The sequence below is a fragment of the Vipera berus genome (genome assembly GCF_964194415.1).
Source record: "Vipera berus genome assembly, chromosome: 2".
Taxonomy (NCBI): domain Eukaryota; kingdom Metazoa; phylum Chordata; class Lepidosauria; order Squamata; family Viperidae; genus Vipera; species Vipera berus.
Genome location: NC_138203.1, coordinates 2,986,888 through 3,004,440, shown reverse-complemented (window position 1 = coordinate 3,004,440; position 17,553 = coordinate 2,986,888). Strand labels below are relative to the sequence as shown.

Genomic DNA, 17,553 nt, shown 5'->3' with positions numbered 1-17,553 from the left:
AGAGATAGATAGATAGATAGATAGATAGATAGATAGATAGATAGATAGATAGATAGATAGATAGATAGATATAGATGGATAGACAGACAGACAGACAGACAGACAGACAGACAGACAGACAGACAACCTTTATTGTCCTTTTTTACTGTGGGCACAATGGCATACATAAAAAATGAAATTTAGTTGCTTGCTCTCAAAGTGTACACATACATAAGACACATTTAAACATACTATATACAACATATGTATAGACCTACACCCTTCCATATAAGTGACATAAATATTAATCACTGTCCATCTTGAATACATAACGAAAGGAGGAAGCTTGAGAGTTCACAAGGTTAATGCTGTATGGAACAAAACTGTGACTGAATCTGGATGTTCTGCCTCGGATACCACAAACCCACCCGCCCACACAAAGTAACAAGGAAAAGAGTTTGCGAAGAGGGTGTGTAGTGTCCCAGACAATCTTGTGGACGCAGCTCAAGCAACGCTTCTGTGCCGTGTCCTGGATGGAGGGGAGGGAACTGCCAATGATCTTTTCTGCCGTCCTCACCACTCTCTGCACCGTCTTCCTGTCCGAAGCAGGGATGCTTCCAAACCAGACTGTGATGCCGTACGACAGGATGCTTGTTTGTGCGGACCGGTTGCTGGCATATCGCAGCCCGGTACCTGTCCACAAACCAGGGGTTGGGGACCCCTGACGTAAAAGGCTAAACAATTCATTCCACGGCCTTTTTGGGGGAATTATTGCTAAATTTCTCCGTAGTGGGACGAGTCAGTCCTTCCTCGGAAGTTCTCTTTTAAAATTACAATTTCCTCAAACGATTACATAAGAATCCCAAGCCGCTACTACCATTTGGAACACTTCCTTGCCAGCGTGAGAACCAAGCCCTTCTTCGCTGGAGAACCAAGTCTTAATCCTTCAGTGGATTACCACGAATCAGAAGCAACCGGTCCCCGTTTCAGAAGAAAAGGTCTAGAAAACAGACAGCTTTGTCTGAATGCAAAGCTGCCTTCTTTAACCAGAAAGTCACTTATTCCAAATTCAACGCTTCGGGCTCAGTAGAATAAAGAGAAGTGGTACTTAAGAGAAATGTGGAGGGTGGGGGGAGGAACAGTTGCATGAAGAAGAGGCAGAAATAACCATGTTGTGTAGAGTACAGGGAGTCCTTGACTTACAACTGCAATTGAGTGCCAAATTCCGGTTGCTAAGTGAGACATTTGTTCAGTGAGTTTCATTACTTTAATCATTCATGAGTCACTTTTTTCGGTGCCGCTGTAACTTTGAACGGTCACTAGGCATGAAAGCCAACTGGGTGACTCTGGGCCAATAACTGAGAGACTGAGAGTTCTAGTCCTGCCTTAGGCTTGAAAGCCAGCTGGGTGACTTTGGGCCAATCACCAGGAGACTGAGAGTTCTAGTCCTGCCTTAGGCTTGAAAGCCAGCTGAGTGACTTTGGGCCAATCACCAGGAGACGGCGAGTTCTAGTCCCGCCTTAGGCACGAAAGCCAGCTGGGTGACTTTGGGCCAATCACCAGGAGACGGCGAGTTCTAGTCCTGCCTTAGGCACGAAAGCCAGCTGGGTGACTTTGGGCCAATCACCAGGAGACTGAAAGTTCTAGTCCTGCCTTAGGCTTGAAAGCCAGCTGAGTGACTTTGGGCCAATCACCAGGAGACGGCGAGTTCTAGTCCCGCCTTAGGCACGAAAGCCAGCTGGGTGACTTTGGGCCAATCACCAGGAGACGGCGAGTTCTAGTCCTGCCTTAGGCACGAAAGCCAGCTGGGTGACTTTGGGCCAATCACCAGGAGACTGAGAGTTCTAGTCCTGCCTTAGGCTTGAAAGCCAGCTGAGTGACTTTGGGCCAATCACCAGGAGACGGCGAGTTCTAGTCCCGCCTTAGGCACGAAAGCCAGCTGGGTGACTTTGGGCCAATCACCAGGAGACGGCGAGTTCTAGTCCTGCCTTAGGCACGAAAGCCAGCTGGGTGACTTTGGGCCAATCACCAGGAGACTGAAAGTTCTAGTCCTGCCTTAGGCACGAAAGCCATCTGGGTGACTTTGGGCCAATCACCAGGAGACTGAGAAATTCTAGTCCCGCCTTAGGTACGAAAGCCGGCTAGGTGACTTTGGGCCAATCACCAGGAGACGGTGAGTTCTAATCCTGCCTTAGACACAAAAGCCAGATGGGTGATCTTCGGTCAATCTGTTTTTTTCTCTCAGGACAACCCACCTCACAGGGTTGTTGTGGGGGAAAATAAGAGGAAGGAAGAGTTTTCGATATGTAAACCACCTTGAGCTATTTATAAAGTAATAAGCACAGAGTAGAAATCTAATAAATAAATAAGCAAGCAGGTAAACAAACCTACTTGCACGCCATCCCCATTTCAAGAATCGGGAATGTCAGTGGTTACTGGTGCCCATTAGATTTTCCAGCTGAAAAAAGTCAGAAGGTTTGGTGGCATAGAAATGCCTTTAATAAGAAATTAACATCCTTTGGTACTGGTCATGTGGGCTCGTGCTAATGGGAATGGGTTCAAATTCTGGAGACATCCAACTTGGCCTTGATTGCAGAGCACAATGCAGGTAGACCTCGGCTTATGATCAGAAGTGAGGCCAAAATTTATGTGGCTACGTGAGACATTTGTTAAGTGAGGTTTGCCCCATTTCACGACTTTTCTTGCCACTTTCTTCGCACCGGCTCAAGATCGACTCAGCCTTCCATCCTTCCGAGGTCAGTAAAATGAGGACCCAGATTGTTGGGGGCAAATAGGCTGGCTCTATAAAACCGCTTAAGGGACGCGGTGGCTCAGTGAGTTAGGACACTGAGCTCGTCGATCAGATGGTCGGCAGTTTGGCGGGTCGAATCCCGAGTGCCACGTAACCGAGTGAGCGCCTGTTGCCTTTGTGCCTGACATGGGACAGTCTGTTCAGCAGAAAATATTTGCATCTGGTCATTTGTTCATCTTTAATTTGCAATAAGGTTTTTAAAAAATGTAGCCCATGTGGCCTTTATTATTTATTTTTTCCTCCAAACTATCTTGGTGAAATATTCATCCAGGCAAACATATCGGCTCTTCATCTTCGGGGGGGAAAAAGAGAAATGCAAATAATTTATCCAGAGGCTCAATTCTTTGCTAATTTCCTGCCTCTTGTGTGTTCAAATATTTATGTTGCTGCTTTGAATATCATTTGCAGCTTCCTTTTTTTTTCTTTTTTTTTTGCATACCATGCTAGATTTCAGTTTTTGAGCAAGATTAATGTTTTGGGGGATTTTTTTTCAAAAAAAAATATTTATTTTGCAGAATTCTGTTCTCTGCCGAAAAGCACGTTTTTTCTTAACAGATTTGCGCTTAAGCTCCCTGGCAACCTGTGTGTGACTTTCTTTTGCCCTTCCTGCTTTTATTTTTCAGGAGAGTTTAAAGTTATTACAGTTTAAAATAATTTTTTGCTCTTCTTCTGGCTTTTGTCAAAAGCTTCCTTTTTTTTTTTTTAACCAAACCGCGTCTTTTGAGGAAGTTTCTCTTGAAGTCCAATATGACTTTGCTGGCCTTCGGGGGGTCATTTTCCAAACTTAACGCCCATTTCGATAGAAAAGAATATTGGTAACTGCAGAGTTCCTAGTGTTTTTCGGAGCTTGTTCATCAGAATAACAAGTGTTGGAAGGGACCCTTGAGGTCTTCTAGTCTTCTAACGTTTTTTGGCAGACGTTTCATTTCCTAACTAGGTAACATTATCAGAGCTAGAGGGTGTAGGGTTTGTTCCCTGTTTATATATAGTAGCGTGCCCATAACTTGGCTTGACCAAATAGGAACATATTCCATTCGTTTACCACCTACACCTGATCGTATTTATACGCTCGTTTTTCCTTCGAAAGCCCGAAGCATCACGTTACTTGAAGGAAAATCTTCTTTCATGTGTTTCCACCTGGACTTTCAAGATAATAACAATAACAGAGTTCCAGTATCTCAGGGGCTGCCCCAAAGAAGAGGGAGTCAAGCCATTCTCCAAAGCACCTGAAGGCACGACAGGAAGCAACGGAGGGGAAACTAATCAAGGAGAGAAGCAACCTGGAACCAAGGAGGAATTTCCTAACAGTGAGAACAATTAATTTCCTGACAGTGAGAGCAATTAGCCAGTGGAACTCCTTGCCTCCAGAAATTGTGAGTGCTCAAACGCTGGAAGTTTTTAAGAAGAAATTGGATATCCATTTGTCTGGAATGGGATAAGGTTTCCTACCTAAGCAGGGGGTTGGACTAGATGACCTCCAAGGTCTGTTACAACTCTACTGTTATTGTTAGTTACTGTTACTGTTATTGTTATTATAGAGTTGGAAGGGACCTTGGCGGTCATCTAGTCCAACCCTCTGCTCAAGGAGGAAACCCTACACCCATTTCAGACAAATGGCTGTCCAGTCTCTTCTTCAAAACTTCCAGTGTTGGAGCGTTCACAGCTTCCGGTGGCAGGTTGTTCCACTGGTTAATTGTCCCATCAGATCATTTCATGAGGTCCTCTTCCAGGACCCCCCACCGAAGGACAGGAGAAAGCCCCCCATCAACTAAATGCCCTCTTCAGAGAATCCAACCTACAGTCACGTTAGCATCGATTCAGCACCACGTGAAAAAGAAGAGCTTTCAATTTTCCTAGTTAGTCTCTTTAATTACCTTTCCATTGTAGTCTATCTTTGAACAACAGCACCCACGCCTAGTTTTGCATGCTGCTTTGATTGAAAATTTCATTTGAGCTTTTCCTTTTTCTTTTTTTAAAGCATGGTCTAATACAAAGGGCCCACAGAGTTTCAGCCATTTAGTACCATATGCTATATAAATAATAAATTAATTGGGTGATTTAAAAGTAAAGAAAGAAAGAAAGAAAGAAAGAAAGAAAGAAAGAAAGAAAGAAAGAAAGAAAGAAAGAAAGAAAGAAAGAGGCGGAAAAAAGAAAGATAAAGAAAGAAAGAAAGAAAGAAAGAAAGAAAGAAAGAAAGAAAGAAAGAAAGAAAAGAAAGAGAGGAAGGAAGGAAAGAAAGAAAAGAGAGAAAGAAAGATAAAGAAAGAAAGGAGAAAAGAAAAAGAAAGAAAGAAAGAAAGAAAGAAAGAAAGAAAGAAAGAAAGAAAGAAAGAAAGAAAGGAGAGAGAGGAAGGAAGGAAAGAAAGAAAAGAGAGAAACAAAGAAACAAAGAAAAAGAAAGATAAAGAAAGAAAGAAAAGAGAGAGAGGAAGGAAGGAAGGAAAAGAGAAGAAAGAAAGAAAGAAAGAAAGAAAGAAAGAAAGAAAGAAAGAAAGAAAGAAAGAAAGAAAGAGAAAAAGAAAGAAAAGAGAGAGAGGAAGGAAGGAATGAGGGAAGAAAGAAAGAAAGAAAGAAAGAAAGAAAGAAAGAAAGAAAGAAAGAAAGAAAGAAAGAAAGAAAGGGAAGGAAGATAAAGAAAGAAAAGGAAGGAAGGAAGAAGATATAATACAGGTAGTCCCTCACTTATGACCACAACTGAGCTCAAAATCTATGTTACTATGTGAGACACTGAGCGCCAAATTTCCCTTGGGAAGCAAGACAGTCATTAAGTGAGTTTTGCCTCCTTTTGCAACCTTTTCTTGTCACAGTTAAGTGAATCGCTGCAGTTATTAAGTTAGTAACACGGTCGTTAAGCGAATCTGGCTTTCCCCATGGACTTTGCTTGTCAGAAGGTCGTCCCAGGACTCCGGGACTTGGCAACTGTCATAAATGTGAGTCAGTCACCAAGCATCTAAATTTGGATCCGCCACAACTCTCTTCAGTGTGAAAAATGGTCATCAGTCCTTGTTTTCAATGCTGTTGTAAGTTCAGTCGCTAAATGAACCGTTGTATGTCAAGGACTACTACATACATGTGTTAGATAACAGTGCCATCAAGTCAACTCCCAGCACAAAACATAGATGGATCCAAGTAGCATTTTGGGCCAAAAAAAAAAAGAAATATTCTACAAATGGTTTTGTGAACAGTTTCTTGCAAGGAAAAAAAACTGTAGGCATTCCTAACTCCAAAGTCCATTTCCCAAAGCTCAAACGCATCATTTTACTGCTCCTAATAAATTTAAATTTTACCCCTACTCTGTTATCAGCCCGAAACTTTACACCAGCTGTGTCCAATCTGAAGCGCACAGACCACATGCAGCCCTGGGCAGCTAGTCATGCAAGCAGACAAGACAATAAAAATGACAGTAAAACAAAATAATGCAGGCTTGTTATTTACATACATTGACTATATTTTATATAGTGACAGGATAGCAGTCTTCCAGTATCTCAGGGGCGGCCCCAAAGAAGAGGGAGTCAAGCTATTCTCCAAAGCACCTGAAGGCAGGACAAGAAGCAACGGATGGAAACTCATCAAGGAGAGAAGCAACCTGGAACTAAGGAGAAACTTCCTGACAGTTGGGAAAATTAACCAGTGGAACCACCTGCCTCCAGAAGCTGTGAATGCTCCAACACTGGAAGTTTTTAAGAAGAGGCTGGACAGCCATTTGTCTGAAATAGTATAGGGTTTCCTGCCTGAGCAGGGGGTTGGACTGGATGACCTCCAAGGTCCGTTCCAACTCTATTATTATTATTATAAAACTTTTATTCATAAAACATGAACCTCAGTCAACTGAATACTCAAATTGACTGGCATTAATGGTTGACACGGGTTGCTGCCAGCATCCTAGGTATCAACCAGGTATCTCCTTAAAATGTAAGATGTTCCGAGTAGCACAGTTGTTGTTGTTGTTGTTTTCATTATCACTATGTTGTTCTTGTTATTATCACTATGTTGTTGCTGTTGTTGTTGCTGTTGTTATTATATTATTATTATTATTATTATTATTATTATTATTATTATTATTATTATTATTATTATTATTATTATTATTATTATTATTATTATTATTATTATTGATTAGGTGAAACCTGGCTCAAGAGCAGTAACTGCAGGAGTGATCTCAGAGTCCTAGTGGACAATTCCTTAAACATGAGCCATATATTTTACATGTGGACCAAGACAATTCCTCTTCGCTCAGTGTTGGACAGCCAGGTTTTGTACAATTGGAGTGTTATTCAAAACCAGAATTTTGGAAACCCCCCCCCCCCAAATGGTCCTGCAGTTTCAGACAGACAGGACCGCTGAGAAACAGGCATGTAGAGAGCCAAACATTTGATGGATGGGTCTTGTTTAGAATTTTTGGTTTTGCACAGTTGACTGAGGAATTCTGGGAGTTGAAGTTCCCACATCTTCCAGCTATCATGGAGTGTGTATGTTTTTATTCATCCATTCCTTCATTCATTCGTATCCTGCCTTTATATTACTTTTCTAAATAACTCAAAGCGACAAAAAACATGCAAACGCACCTTCCTCCTCCTATTTTCCCCACAACAACAACCCTGTGAGGTGGTTTGGGTTGAGAGAGAGAGAGAGAGAGAGAGAGAATGGCTGACCGCAAAGTCACTCAGCTGGGTTTTTTATGCCTAAGGCAGAACTAGAAGTCACAGTTTCCCACTTCCTAGTCTGGTGCTTTAACCACTAGACCAGGTTGACAAACATTGGTCTAAGGCGTAAAATATATTATATAAAGAAGCTACTACCATCTTCCTCACTCCGTCCGGTTCACTGAGTCAGGAGAGCCTGACTTAACTATGAAGAGAAGAGAAGAGAAGAGAAGAGAAGAGAAGAGAAGAGAAGAGAAGAGAAGAGAAGAGAAGAGAAGAGAAGAGAAGAGAAGAGAAGAGAAGAGAAGAGAAGAGTTGGAAGGGACCTTGGAGGTCATCTAGTCCAACCCCCTGCTCAGGCAGGAAACCCTATAGTACCATTTCAGACAAATGGCTGTCCAGTCTCTTCTTAAAAACTTCCAACGTTGGAGGATTCACCACTTCCAGAGGCAGGTTGTTCCACTGGTTAATTGTTCCAACTGTCAAATTTCTTAATTTCTTCCGAACACAGAGGAAATCGATATTGCTTTAAACCTAGGAATGCCACAGTCCTGTTCATGAGTAGCAAGTCCCGAAGATGCGGAAAAACCCGCGCATTTCAGCGGTTTTTGCCCTAATTGAACGAGCGAATGGTTCACACACACATTGCAATAATCCCCACAAGCAGTCCTGAGGTCACAGGTAAGCCTCCACTTACATTGGTTTAGTTCCCATCTGAAGAGGCAACGACGCTGGGAAAAGTAACTTACAACAGATCCTCTCACTTATGCCCATTTGCAGCCTTTCCTGGTCACGTGATGAAGATTTGGGGCCTTGGTAACTGGCACATATCGAAGATAGCTGCGCATAAGCAACCTGGATTTAAGAAGAAACTTCCTGACAGGGAGGACAACTAACCAGTGGAACAGCCTGCCTCCAGAAATCGTGGGTGCTCCATCCGTGGAGATTTTTAAGAAGAGACTGGACAGTCACTTGTCTGAGATGGTATAGGTTCTCCTACTTAAGCGGGGGAGTGGGGGGGCTGGACTAGAAGACCTCCAAGGTCCCTTCCAGCTCTATTCTATCTATCTATCTGTCTGTCTGTCTATCTGTATCTGTATCTGTATCTGTATCTGTATCTATCTATCTATATCTATCTATCTATCTATCACTAACTCTATCATCTATCTATCTATTATCTATCTATCTATCTATCTATCTATCTATCTATCTATATCTATATCTATATCTATCATCTATCTATCTATCATCTATCTATTTATCTATCATCTATCTATCATCTATCTATCTATATCTATATCTATCTCTCTATCTCTATCATCTATCTATCTATCATCTATCTATCTATATCTATATCTATCTCTCTATCTCTATCATCTATCTATCTATCATCTATCTATCTATCATCTATCTATCATCTATCTATCATCTATCTATATCTATATCTATCTATCTCTATCTCTATCATCTATCTATATCTATATCTATCTATCTATCTATCTATATCTATATCTATCTATATCTCTATCTCTATATCATATCTCTCTCTCTCTCTCTCTCTCTCTATATATATATATATATATATATATATATATATATATATATATATATATATATATATATATATATATATATACTACATATATATATATATATATATATATATATATATATATATATATATATATATATATATATATATATATATATATATATATATATATATATATATATATATATATAATCTGTCTCTATCTATATATGAAATAATGGGATGAATGCGGTCACCATTTGTGTCTTTCCCACCAGGCTTCTGACAAGGAAAGTCTGTGGGAGAATCTGGATTCACATGACTTAACAACCACGTTGCTCACCAAGGGAAATTCTAGTCCCAATTGTAGTCATAAGTAGAAATGGGAAGGCCTGGGGGGGGACAGAAAAAATGGTGGGGAAAACAGTTTTCCCCCCTTTTTTCCCCCAAAGTCATTAGGAAAACAACCAGAAATACAAACTTGTTTTTTTCTCAATTTTTTTCCAGGCCTTCCTTAGCCCTCCTTCTGCAGCTGACGGTGCCTAGAGGGGATCTGTCCAGTGAGGCTGAAATAAACTTTGATTAAAACGGTCTAATACTTTCAAAATAATCTGGGGAGCCTCTGTGGGAGGAGACCCACCTCAGCCACAACGTCCCTGGAGCGCGATGTCATTGGAAAGCAAGCGTCACACGCCACAGGAGCTGGGATTAGAGTCCAGACACATCCCGTGATCGGGATAACCCCAGTGGCCAAGGAAAAGCCGTGGTTCAGAGATAAACCACGATTTGCCCATCCTTCCGCCAATAGGCTCCCATTCACACAACCCGGGCCTGCTTCCCCGGGTTGCTGCATCGACCCCCACCGTGCAGGCTGCGCTGCCAATCGGAGGCTCAGTTCAATCCATCAACCCGTCAGAACAGAGCTGGGAGGGACCTCTGAGGTCTTCTAGTCCAACCCCCTACTCAAGCAGGAGACCCTAGACCACTTTAATCCATCAATGCACCAGAACAGAGCTGGGAGGGACCTCGGAGGTCTTCTAGTCCAGCCCTCTACTCAAGCAGGAGACCCTGGATACCACTTTAATCCATCAACGCACCAGAACAGAGCTGGGAGGGACCTCGGAGATCTTCTAGTCCAGCCCTCTACTCAAGCAGGAGACCCTAGACCACTTTAATCCATCAACGCACCAGAACAGAGCTGGGAGGGACCTCGGAGGTCTTCTAGTCCAGCCCTCTACTCAAGCAGGAGACCCTGGATACCACTTTAATCCATCAACGCACCAGAACAGAGCTGGGAGGGACCTCGGAGGTCTTCTAGTCCAGCCCCCTACTCAAGCAGGAGACCCTAGACCACTTTAATCCATCAACGCACCAGAACAGAGCTGGGAGGGACCTCGGAGGTCTTCTAGTCCAGCCCCCTACTCAAGCAGGAGACCCTAGCCCACTTTAATCCATCAACGCACCAGAACAGAGCTGGGAGGGACCTCGGAGGTCTTCTAGTCCAGCCCTCTACTCAAGCAGGAGACCCTGGATACCACTTTAATCCATCAACGCACCAGAACAGAGCTGGGAGGGACCTCGGAGGTCTTCTAGTCCAGCCCCCTACTCAAGCAGGAGACCCTAGACCACTTTAATCCATCAATGCACCAGAACAGAGCTGGGAGGGACCTCGGAGGTCTTCTAGTCCAGCCCCCTACTCAAGCAGGAGACCCTAGACCACTTTAATCCATCAATGCACCAGAACAGAGCTGGGAGGGACCTCGGAGGTCTTCTAGTCCAGCCCCCTACTCAAGCAGGAGACCCTAGACCACTTTAATCCATCAACGCACCAGAACAGAGCTGGGAGGGACCTCGGAGGTCTTCTAGTCCAGCCCTCTACTCAAGCAGGAGACCCTGGATACCACTTTAATCCATCAACGCACCAGAACAGAGCTGGGAGGGACCTCGGAGGTCTTCTAGTCCAGCCCCCTACTCAAGCAGGAGACCCTAGACCACTTTAATCCATCAACGCACCAGAACAGAGCTGGGAGGGACCTCGGAGGTCTTCTAGTCCAGCCCTCTACTCAAGCAGGAGACCCTGGATACCACTTTAATCCATCAACGCACCAGAACAGAGCTGGGAGGGACCTCGGAGGTCTTCTAGTCCAGCCCCCTACTCAAGCAGGAGACCCTAGACCACTTTAATCCATCAATGCACCAGAACAGAGCTGGGAGGGACCTCGGAGGTCTTCTAGTCCAGCCCCCTACTCAAGCAGGAGACCCTAGACCACTTTAATCCATCAACGCACCAGAACAGAGCTGGGAGGGACCTCGGAGGTCTTCTAGTCCAGCCCCCTACTCAAGCAGGAGACCCTAGACCACTTTAATCCATCAACGCACCAGAACAGAGCTGGGAGGGACCTCGGAGGTCTTCTAGTCCAGCCCTCTACTCAAGCAGGAGACCCTAGACCACTTTAATCCATCAACGCACCAGAACAGAGCTGGGAGGGACCTCGGAGGTCTTCTAGTCCAGCCCCCTACTCAAGCAGGGGACCCTAGACCACTTTAATCCATCAACGCACCAGAACAGAGCTGGGAGGGACCTCGGAGGTCTTCTAGTCCAGCCCTCTACTCAAGCAGGAGACCCTGGATACCACTTTAATCCATCAACGCACCAGAACAGAGCTGGGAGGGACCTCGGAGGTCTTCTAGTCCAGCCCCCTACTCAAGCAGGAGACCCTAGACCACTTTAATCCATCAACGCACCAGAACAGAGCTGGGAGGGACCTCGGAGGTCTTCTAGTCCAGCCCTCTACTCAAGCAGGAGACCCTGGATACCACTTTAATCCATCAACGCACCAGAACAGAGCTGGGAGGGACCTCGGAGGTCTTCTAGTCCAGCCCCCTACTCAAGCAGGAGACCCTAGACCACTTTAATCCATCAACGCACCAGAACAGAGCTGGGAGGGACCTCGGAGGTCTTCTAGTCCAGCCCTCTACTCAAGCAGGAGACCCTGGATACCACTTTAATCCATCAACGCACCAGAACAGAGCTGGGAGGGACCTCGGAGGTCTTCTAGTCCAGCCCCCTACTCAAGCAGGAGACCCTAGACCACTTTAATCCATCAACGCACCAGAACAGAGCTGGGAGGGACCTCGGAGGTCTTCTAGTCCAGCCCCCTACTCAAGCAGGAGACCCTAGACCACTTTAATCCATCAATACACCAGAACAGAGCTGGGAGGGACCTCGGAGGTCTTCTAGTCCAGCCCCCTACTCAAGCAGGAGACCCTAGACCACTTTAATCCATCAACGCACCAGAACAGAGCTGGGAGGGACCTCGGAGGTCTTCTAGTCCAGCCCCCTACTCAAGCAGGAGACCCTAGACCACTTTAATCCATCAACGCACCAGAACAGAGCTGGGAGGGACCTCGGAGGTCTTCTAGTCCAGCCCTCTACTCAAGCAGGAGACCCTGGATACCACTTTAATCCATCAACGCACCAGAACAGAGCTGGGAGGGACCTCGGAGGTCTTCTAGTCCAGCCCCCTACTCAAGCAGGAGACCCTAGACCACTTTAATCCATCAACGCACCAGAACAGAGCTGGGAGGGACCTCGGAGGTCTTCTAGTCCAGCCCCCTACTCAAGCAGGAGACCCTAGCCCACTTTAATCCATCAACGCACCAGAACAGAGCTGGGAGGGACCTCGGAGGTCTTCTAGTCCAGCCCTCTACTCAAGCAGGAGACCCTGGATACCACTTTAATCCATCAACGCACCAGAACAGAGCTGGGAGGGACCTCGGAGGTCTTCTAGTCCAGCCCCCTACTCAAGCAGGAGACCCTAGACCACTTTAATCCATCAATGCACCAGAACAGAGCTGGGAGGGACCTCGGAGGTCTTCTAGTCCAGCCCCCTACTCAAGCAGGAGACCCTAGACCACTTTAATCCATCAATGCACCAGAACAGAGCTGGGAGGGACCTCGGAGGTCTTCTAGTCCAGCCCCCTACTCAAGCAGGAGACCCTAGACCACTTTAATCCATCAACGCACCAGAACAGAGCTGGGAGGGACCTCGGAGGTCTTCTAGTCCAGCCCTCTACTCAAGCAGGAGACCCTGGATACCACTTTAATCCATCAACGCACCAGAACAGAGCTGGGAGGGACCTCGGAGGTCTTCTAGTCCAGCCCCCTACTCAAGCAGGAGACCCTAGACCACTTTAATCCATCAACGCACCAGAACAGAGCTGGGAGGGACCTCGGAGGTCTTCTAGTCCAGCCCTCTACTCAAGCAGGAGACCCTGGATACCACTTTAATCCATCAACGCACCAGAACAGAGCTGGGAGGGACCTCGGAGGTCTTCTAGTCCAGCCCCCTACTCAAGCAGGAGACCCTAGACCACTTTAATCCATCAATGCACCAGAACAGAGCTGGGAGGGACCTCGGAGGTCTTCTAGTCCAGCCCCCTACTCAAGCAGGAGACCCTAGACCACTTTAATCCATCAACGCACCAGAACAGAGCTGGGAGGGACCTCGGAGGTCTTCTAGTCCAGCCCCCTACTCAAGCAGGAGACCCTAGACCACTTTAATCCATCAACGCACCAGAACAGAGCTGGGAGGGACCTCGGAGGTCTTCTAGTCCAGCCCTCTACTCAAGCAGGAGACCCTAGACCACTTTAATCCATCAACGCACCAGAACAGAGCTGGGAGGGACCTCGGAGGTCTTCTAGTCCAGCCCCCTACTCAAGCAGGGGACCCTAGACCACTTTAATCCATCAACGCACCAGAACAGAGCTGGGAGGGACCTCGGAGGTCTTCTAGTCCAGCCCTCTACTCAAGCAGGAGACCCTGGATACCACTTTAATCCATCAACGCACCAGAACAGAGCTGGGAGGGACCTCGGAGGTCTTCTAGTCCAGCCCCCTACTCAAGCAGGAGACCCTAGACCACTTTAATCCATCAACGCACCAGAACAGAGCTGGGAGGGACCTCGGAGGTCTTCTAGTCCAGCCCTCTACTCAAGCAGGAGACCCTGGATACCACTTTAATCCATCAACGCACCAGAACAGAGCTGGGAGGGACCTCGGAGGTCTTCTAGTCCAGCCCCCTACTCAAGCAGGAGACCCTAGACCACTTTAATCCATCAACGCACCAGAACAGAGCTGGGAGGGACCTCGGAGGTCTTCTAGTCCAGCCCTCTACTCAAGCAAGAGACCCTAGACCACTTTAATCCATCAATACACCAGAACAGAGCTGGGAGGGACCTCGGAGGTCTTCTAGTCCAGCCCCCTACTCAAGAAGGAGACCCTAGACCACTTTAATCCATCAACGCACCAGAACAGAGCTGGGAGGGACCTCGGAGGTCTTCTAGTCCAGCCCCCTACTCAAGCAGGAGACCCTAGACCACTTTAATCCATCAATACACCAGAACAGAGCTGGGAGGGACCTCGGAGGTCTTCTAGTCCAGCCCCCTACTCAAGCAGGAGACCCTAGACCACTTTAATCCATCAACGCACCAGAACAGAGCTGGGAGGGACCTCGGAGGTCTTCTAGTCCAGCCCCCTACTCAAGCAGGAGACCCTAGACCACTTTAATCCATCAACGCACCAGAACAGAGCTGGGAGGGACCTCGGAGGTCTTCTAGTCCAGCCCTCTACTCAAGCAGGAGACCCTGGATACCACTTTAATCCATCAACGCACCAGAACAGAGCTGGGAGGGACCTCGGAGGTCTTCTAGTCCAGCCCCCTACTCAAGCAGGAGACCCTAGACCACTTTAATCCATCAACGCACCAGAACAGAGCTGGGAGGGACCTCGGAGGTCTTCTAGTCCAGCCCCCTACTCAAGCAGGAGACCCTAGCCCACTTTAATCCATCAACGCACCAGAACAGAGCTGGGAGGGACCTCGGAGGTCTTCTAGTCCAGCCCTCTACTCAAGCAGGAGACCCTGGATACCACTTTAATCCATCAACGCACCAGAACAGAGCTGGGAGGGACCTCGGAGGTCTTCTAGTCCAGCCCCCTACTCAAGCAGGAGACCCTAGACCACTTTAATCCATCAATGCACCAGAACAGAGCTGGGAGGGACCTCGGAGGTCTTCTAGTCCAGCCCCCTACTCAAGCAGGAGACCCTAGACCACTTTAATCCATCAATGCACCAGAACAGAGCTGGGAGGGACCTCGGAGGTCTTCTAGTCCAGCCCCCTACTCAAGCAGGAGACCCTAGACCACTTTAATCCATCAACGCACCAGAACAGAGCTGGGAGGGACCTCGGAGGTCTTCTAGTCCAGCCCTCTACTCAAGCAGGAGACCCTGGATACCACTTTAATCCATCAACGCACCAGAACAGAGCTGGGAGGGACCTCGGAGGTCTTCTAGTCCAGCCCCCTACTCAAGCAGGAGACCCTAGACCACTTTAATCCATCAACGCACCAGAACAGAGCTGGGAGGGACCTCGGAGGTCTTCTAGTCCAGCCCTCTACTCAAGCAGGAGACCCTGGATACCACTTTAATCCATCAACGCACCAGAACAGAGCTGGGAGGGACCTCGGAGGTCTTCTAGTCCAGCCCCCTACTCAAGCAGGAGACCCTAGACCACTTTAATCCATCAACGCACCAGAACAGAGCTGGGAGGGACCTCGGAGGTCTTCTAGTCCAGCCCCCTACTCAAGCAGGAGACCCTAGACCACTTTAATCCATCAACGCACCAGAACAGAGCTGGGAGGGACCTCGGAGGTCTTCTAGTCCAGCCCCCTACTCAAGCAGGAGACCCTAGACCACTTTAATCCATCAACGCACCAGAACAGAGCTGGGAGGGACCTCGGAGGTCTTCTAGTCCAGCCCTCTACTCAAGCAGGAGACCCTAGACCACTTTAATCCATCAACGCACCAGAACAGAGCTGGGAGGGACCTCGGAGGTCTTCTAGTCCAGCCCCCTACTCAAGCAGGGGACCCTAGACCACTTTAATCCATCAACGCACCAGAACAGAGCTGGGAGGGACCTCGGAGGTCTTCTAGTCCAGCCCTCTACTCAAGCAGGAGACCCTGGATACCACTTTAATCCATCAACGCACCAGAACAGAGCTGGGAGGGACCTCGGAGGTCTTCTAGTCCAGCCCCCTACTCAAGCAGGAGACCCTAGACCACTTTAATCCATCAACGCACCAGAACAGAGCTGGGAGGGACCTCGGAGGTCTTCTAGTCCAGCCCTCTACTCAAGCAGGAGACCCTGGATACCACTTTAATCCATCAACGCACCAGAACAGAGCTGGGAGGGACCTCGGAGGTCTTCTAGTCCAGCCCCCTACTCAAGCAGGAGACCCTAGACCACTTTAATCCATCAACGCACCAGAACAGAGCTGGGAGGGACCTCGGAGGTCTTCTAGTCCAGCCCTCTACTCAAGCAGGAGACCCTAGACCACTTTAATCCATCAATACACCAGAACAGAGCTGGGAGGGACCTCGGAGGTCTTCTAGTCCAGCCCCCTACTCAAGCAGGAGACCCTAGACCACTTTAATCCATCAACGCACCAGAACAGAGCTGGGAGGGACCTCGGAGGTCTTCTAGTCCAGCCCCCTACTCAAGCAGGAGACCCTAGACCACTTTAATCCATCAACGCACCAGAACAGAGCTGGGAGGGACCTCGGAGGTCTTCTAGTCCAGCCCTCTACTCCAGCCCCCCCTCCCTGTTGGGAAGCTGCCCCTTCTTGGCGGGCGGCTGCCCTTCCTTCCTTCCTTCCCTCCTTCCTTCCCCGGGACGCGGCGGAGAAGCGGCGGTCCGCGCAGGAGGGAGGGCGAGGCGGGCGCGTCCCCCCCTTCCCCAAGCGGGCGCCCGCGGGGCTCACCCAGAAGCTGTCCTTGAAGAGGGTCTCGGGCATGGCGGCGGCCGGGCGGGGCTGGCGGCGCTTCTGGCCGGGGCGGCTGGCCGGGCGGCGGGGCTGGCCGCTTCCTCCCGCCGGGACGGAGGGACGGGCCGCCGGCTGAGTCTCCGCCCGCCACGGGGGGGGGAGGGGGGGGAGAGGCTGGAGAAGAGGGCTCGGCTCGCCCCCGGGGAGGGGCCGGGGGGCTTTCCCTGCTGGGCGACCCCCCTGCGAGGGAGGCTGGACGGAGGGGCAGAAAGAGAGAGAGAGAGAGAAGGGGAGGGAGGGAGGGAGAGAGAAAGAGGGAGGGGGCAGGGAGAGGGGGAGGGAGGGAAAGGGAGGGGGCAGGGAGGGAGAGGGGAAGGACAGAGAAAGAGGGAGGGAGAGGGAGGGAGAGAGGGAGGGGGGAGCGACGGAGAGAGAAAGAGGGAGGGGGCAGGGAGGGGGAGGGATGGAGAGAGAAAGAGGGAGGGGGCAGGGAGGGGGAGGGACGGAGAGAGAAAGAGGGAGGGGGAGGAAGGGAGGGAGAGACGGAGGGGGCAGGAACGGAGGGGGGGAGGGAGGGAGAGGGGAAGGACAGAGAGAGAAAGAGGGAGGGGGAGGGAGAGGGAGGGGGGAGCGACGGAGAGAGAAAGAGGGAGGGGGCAGGGAGGGGGAGGGATGGAGAGAGAAAGAGGGAGGGGGCAGGGAGGGGGAGGGATGGAGAGAGAAAGAGGGAGGGGGCAGGGAGAGGGGGAGGGATGGAGAGAGGGA

The 17,553-nt window shown here is 48.5% G+C and overlaps 1 protein-coding gene across 2 annotated transcripts in view; it reads right to left on the bottom strand.

Moving 5' to 3' along the window:
• PSTPIP2 (proline-serine-threonine phosphatase interacting protein 2) overlaps positions 1-17,105 on the bottom strand; it is a 56,259-nt gene extending 39,154 nt beyond the window's left edge. The window contains exon 1 of one of the 2 annotated variants that reach the window (XM_081321198.1): positions 16,786-17,105. In XM_081321198.1, coding sequence (XP_081177324.1) covers positions 16,786-16,818 — 33 coding nt within the window. In that variant the 5' untranslated portion in view covers positions 16,819-17,105. The remainder of the gene's footprint in view (positions 1-16,785) is intronic. The other variant, XM_081321197.1, reaches the window with a different exon arrangement.
• Between the last annotated feature and the right edge of the window lie 448 nt (positions 17,106-17,553).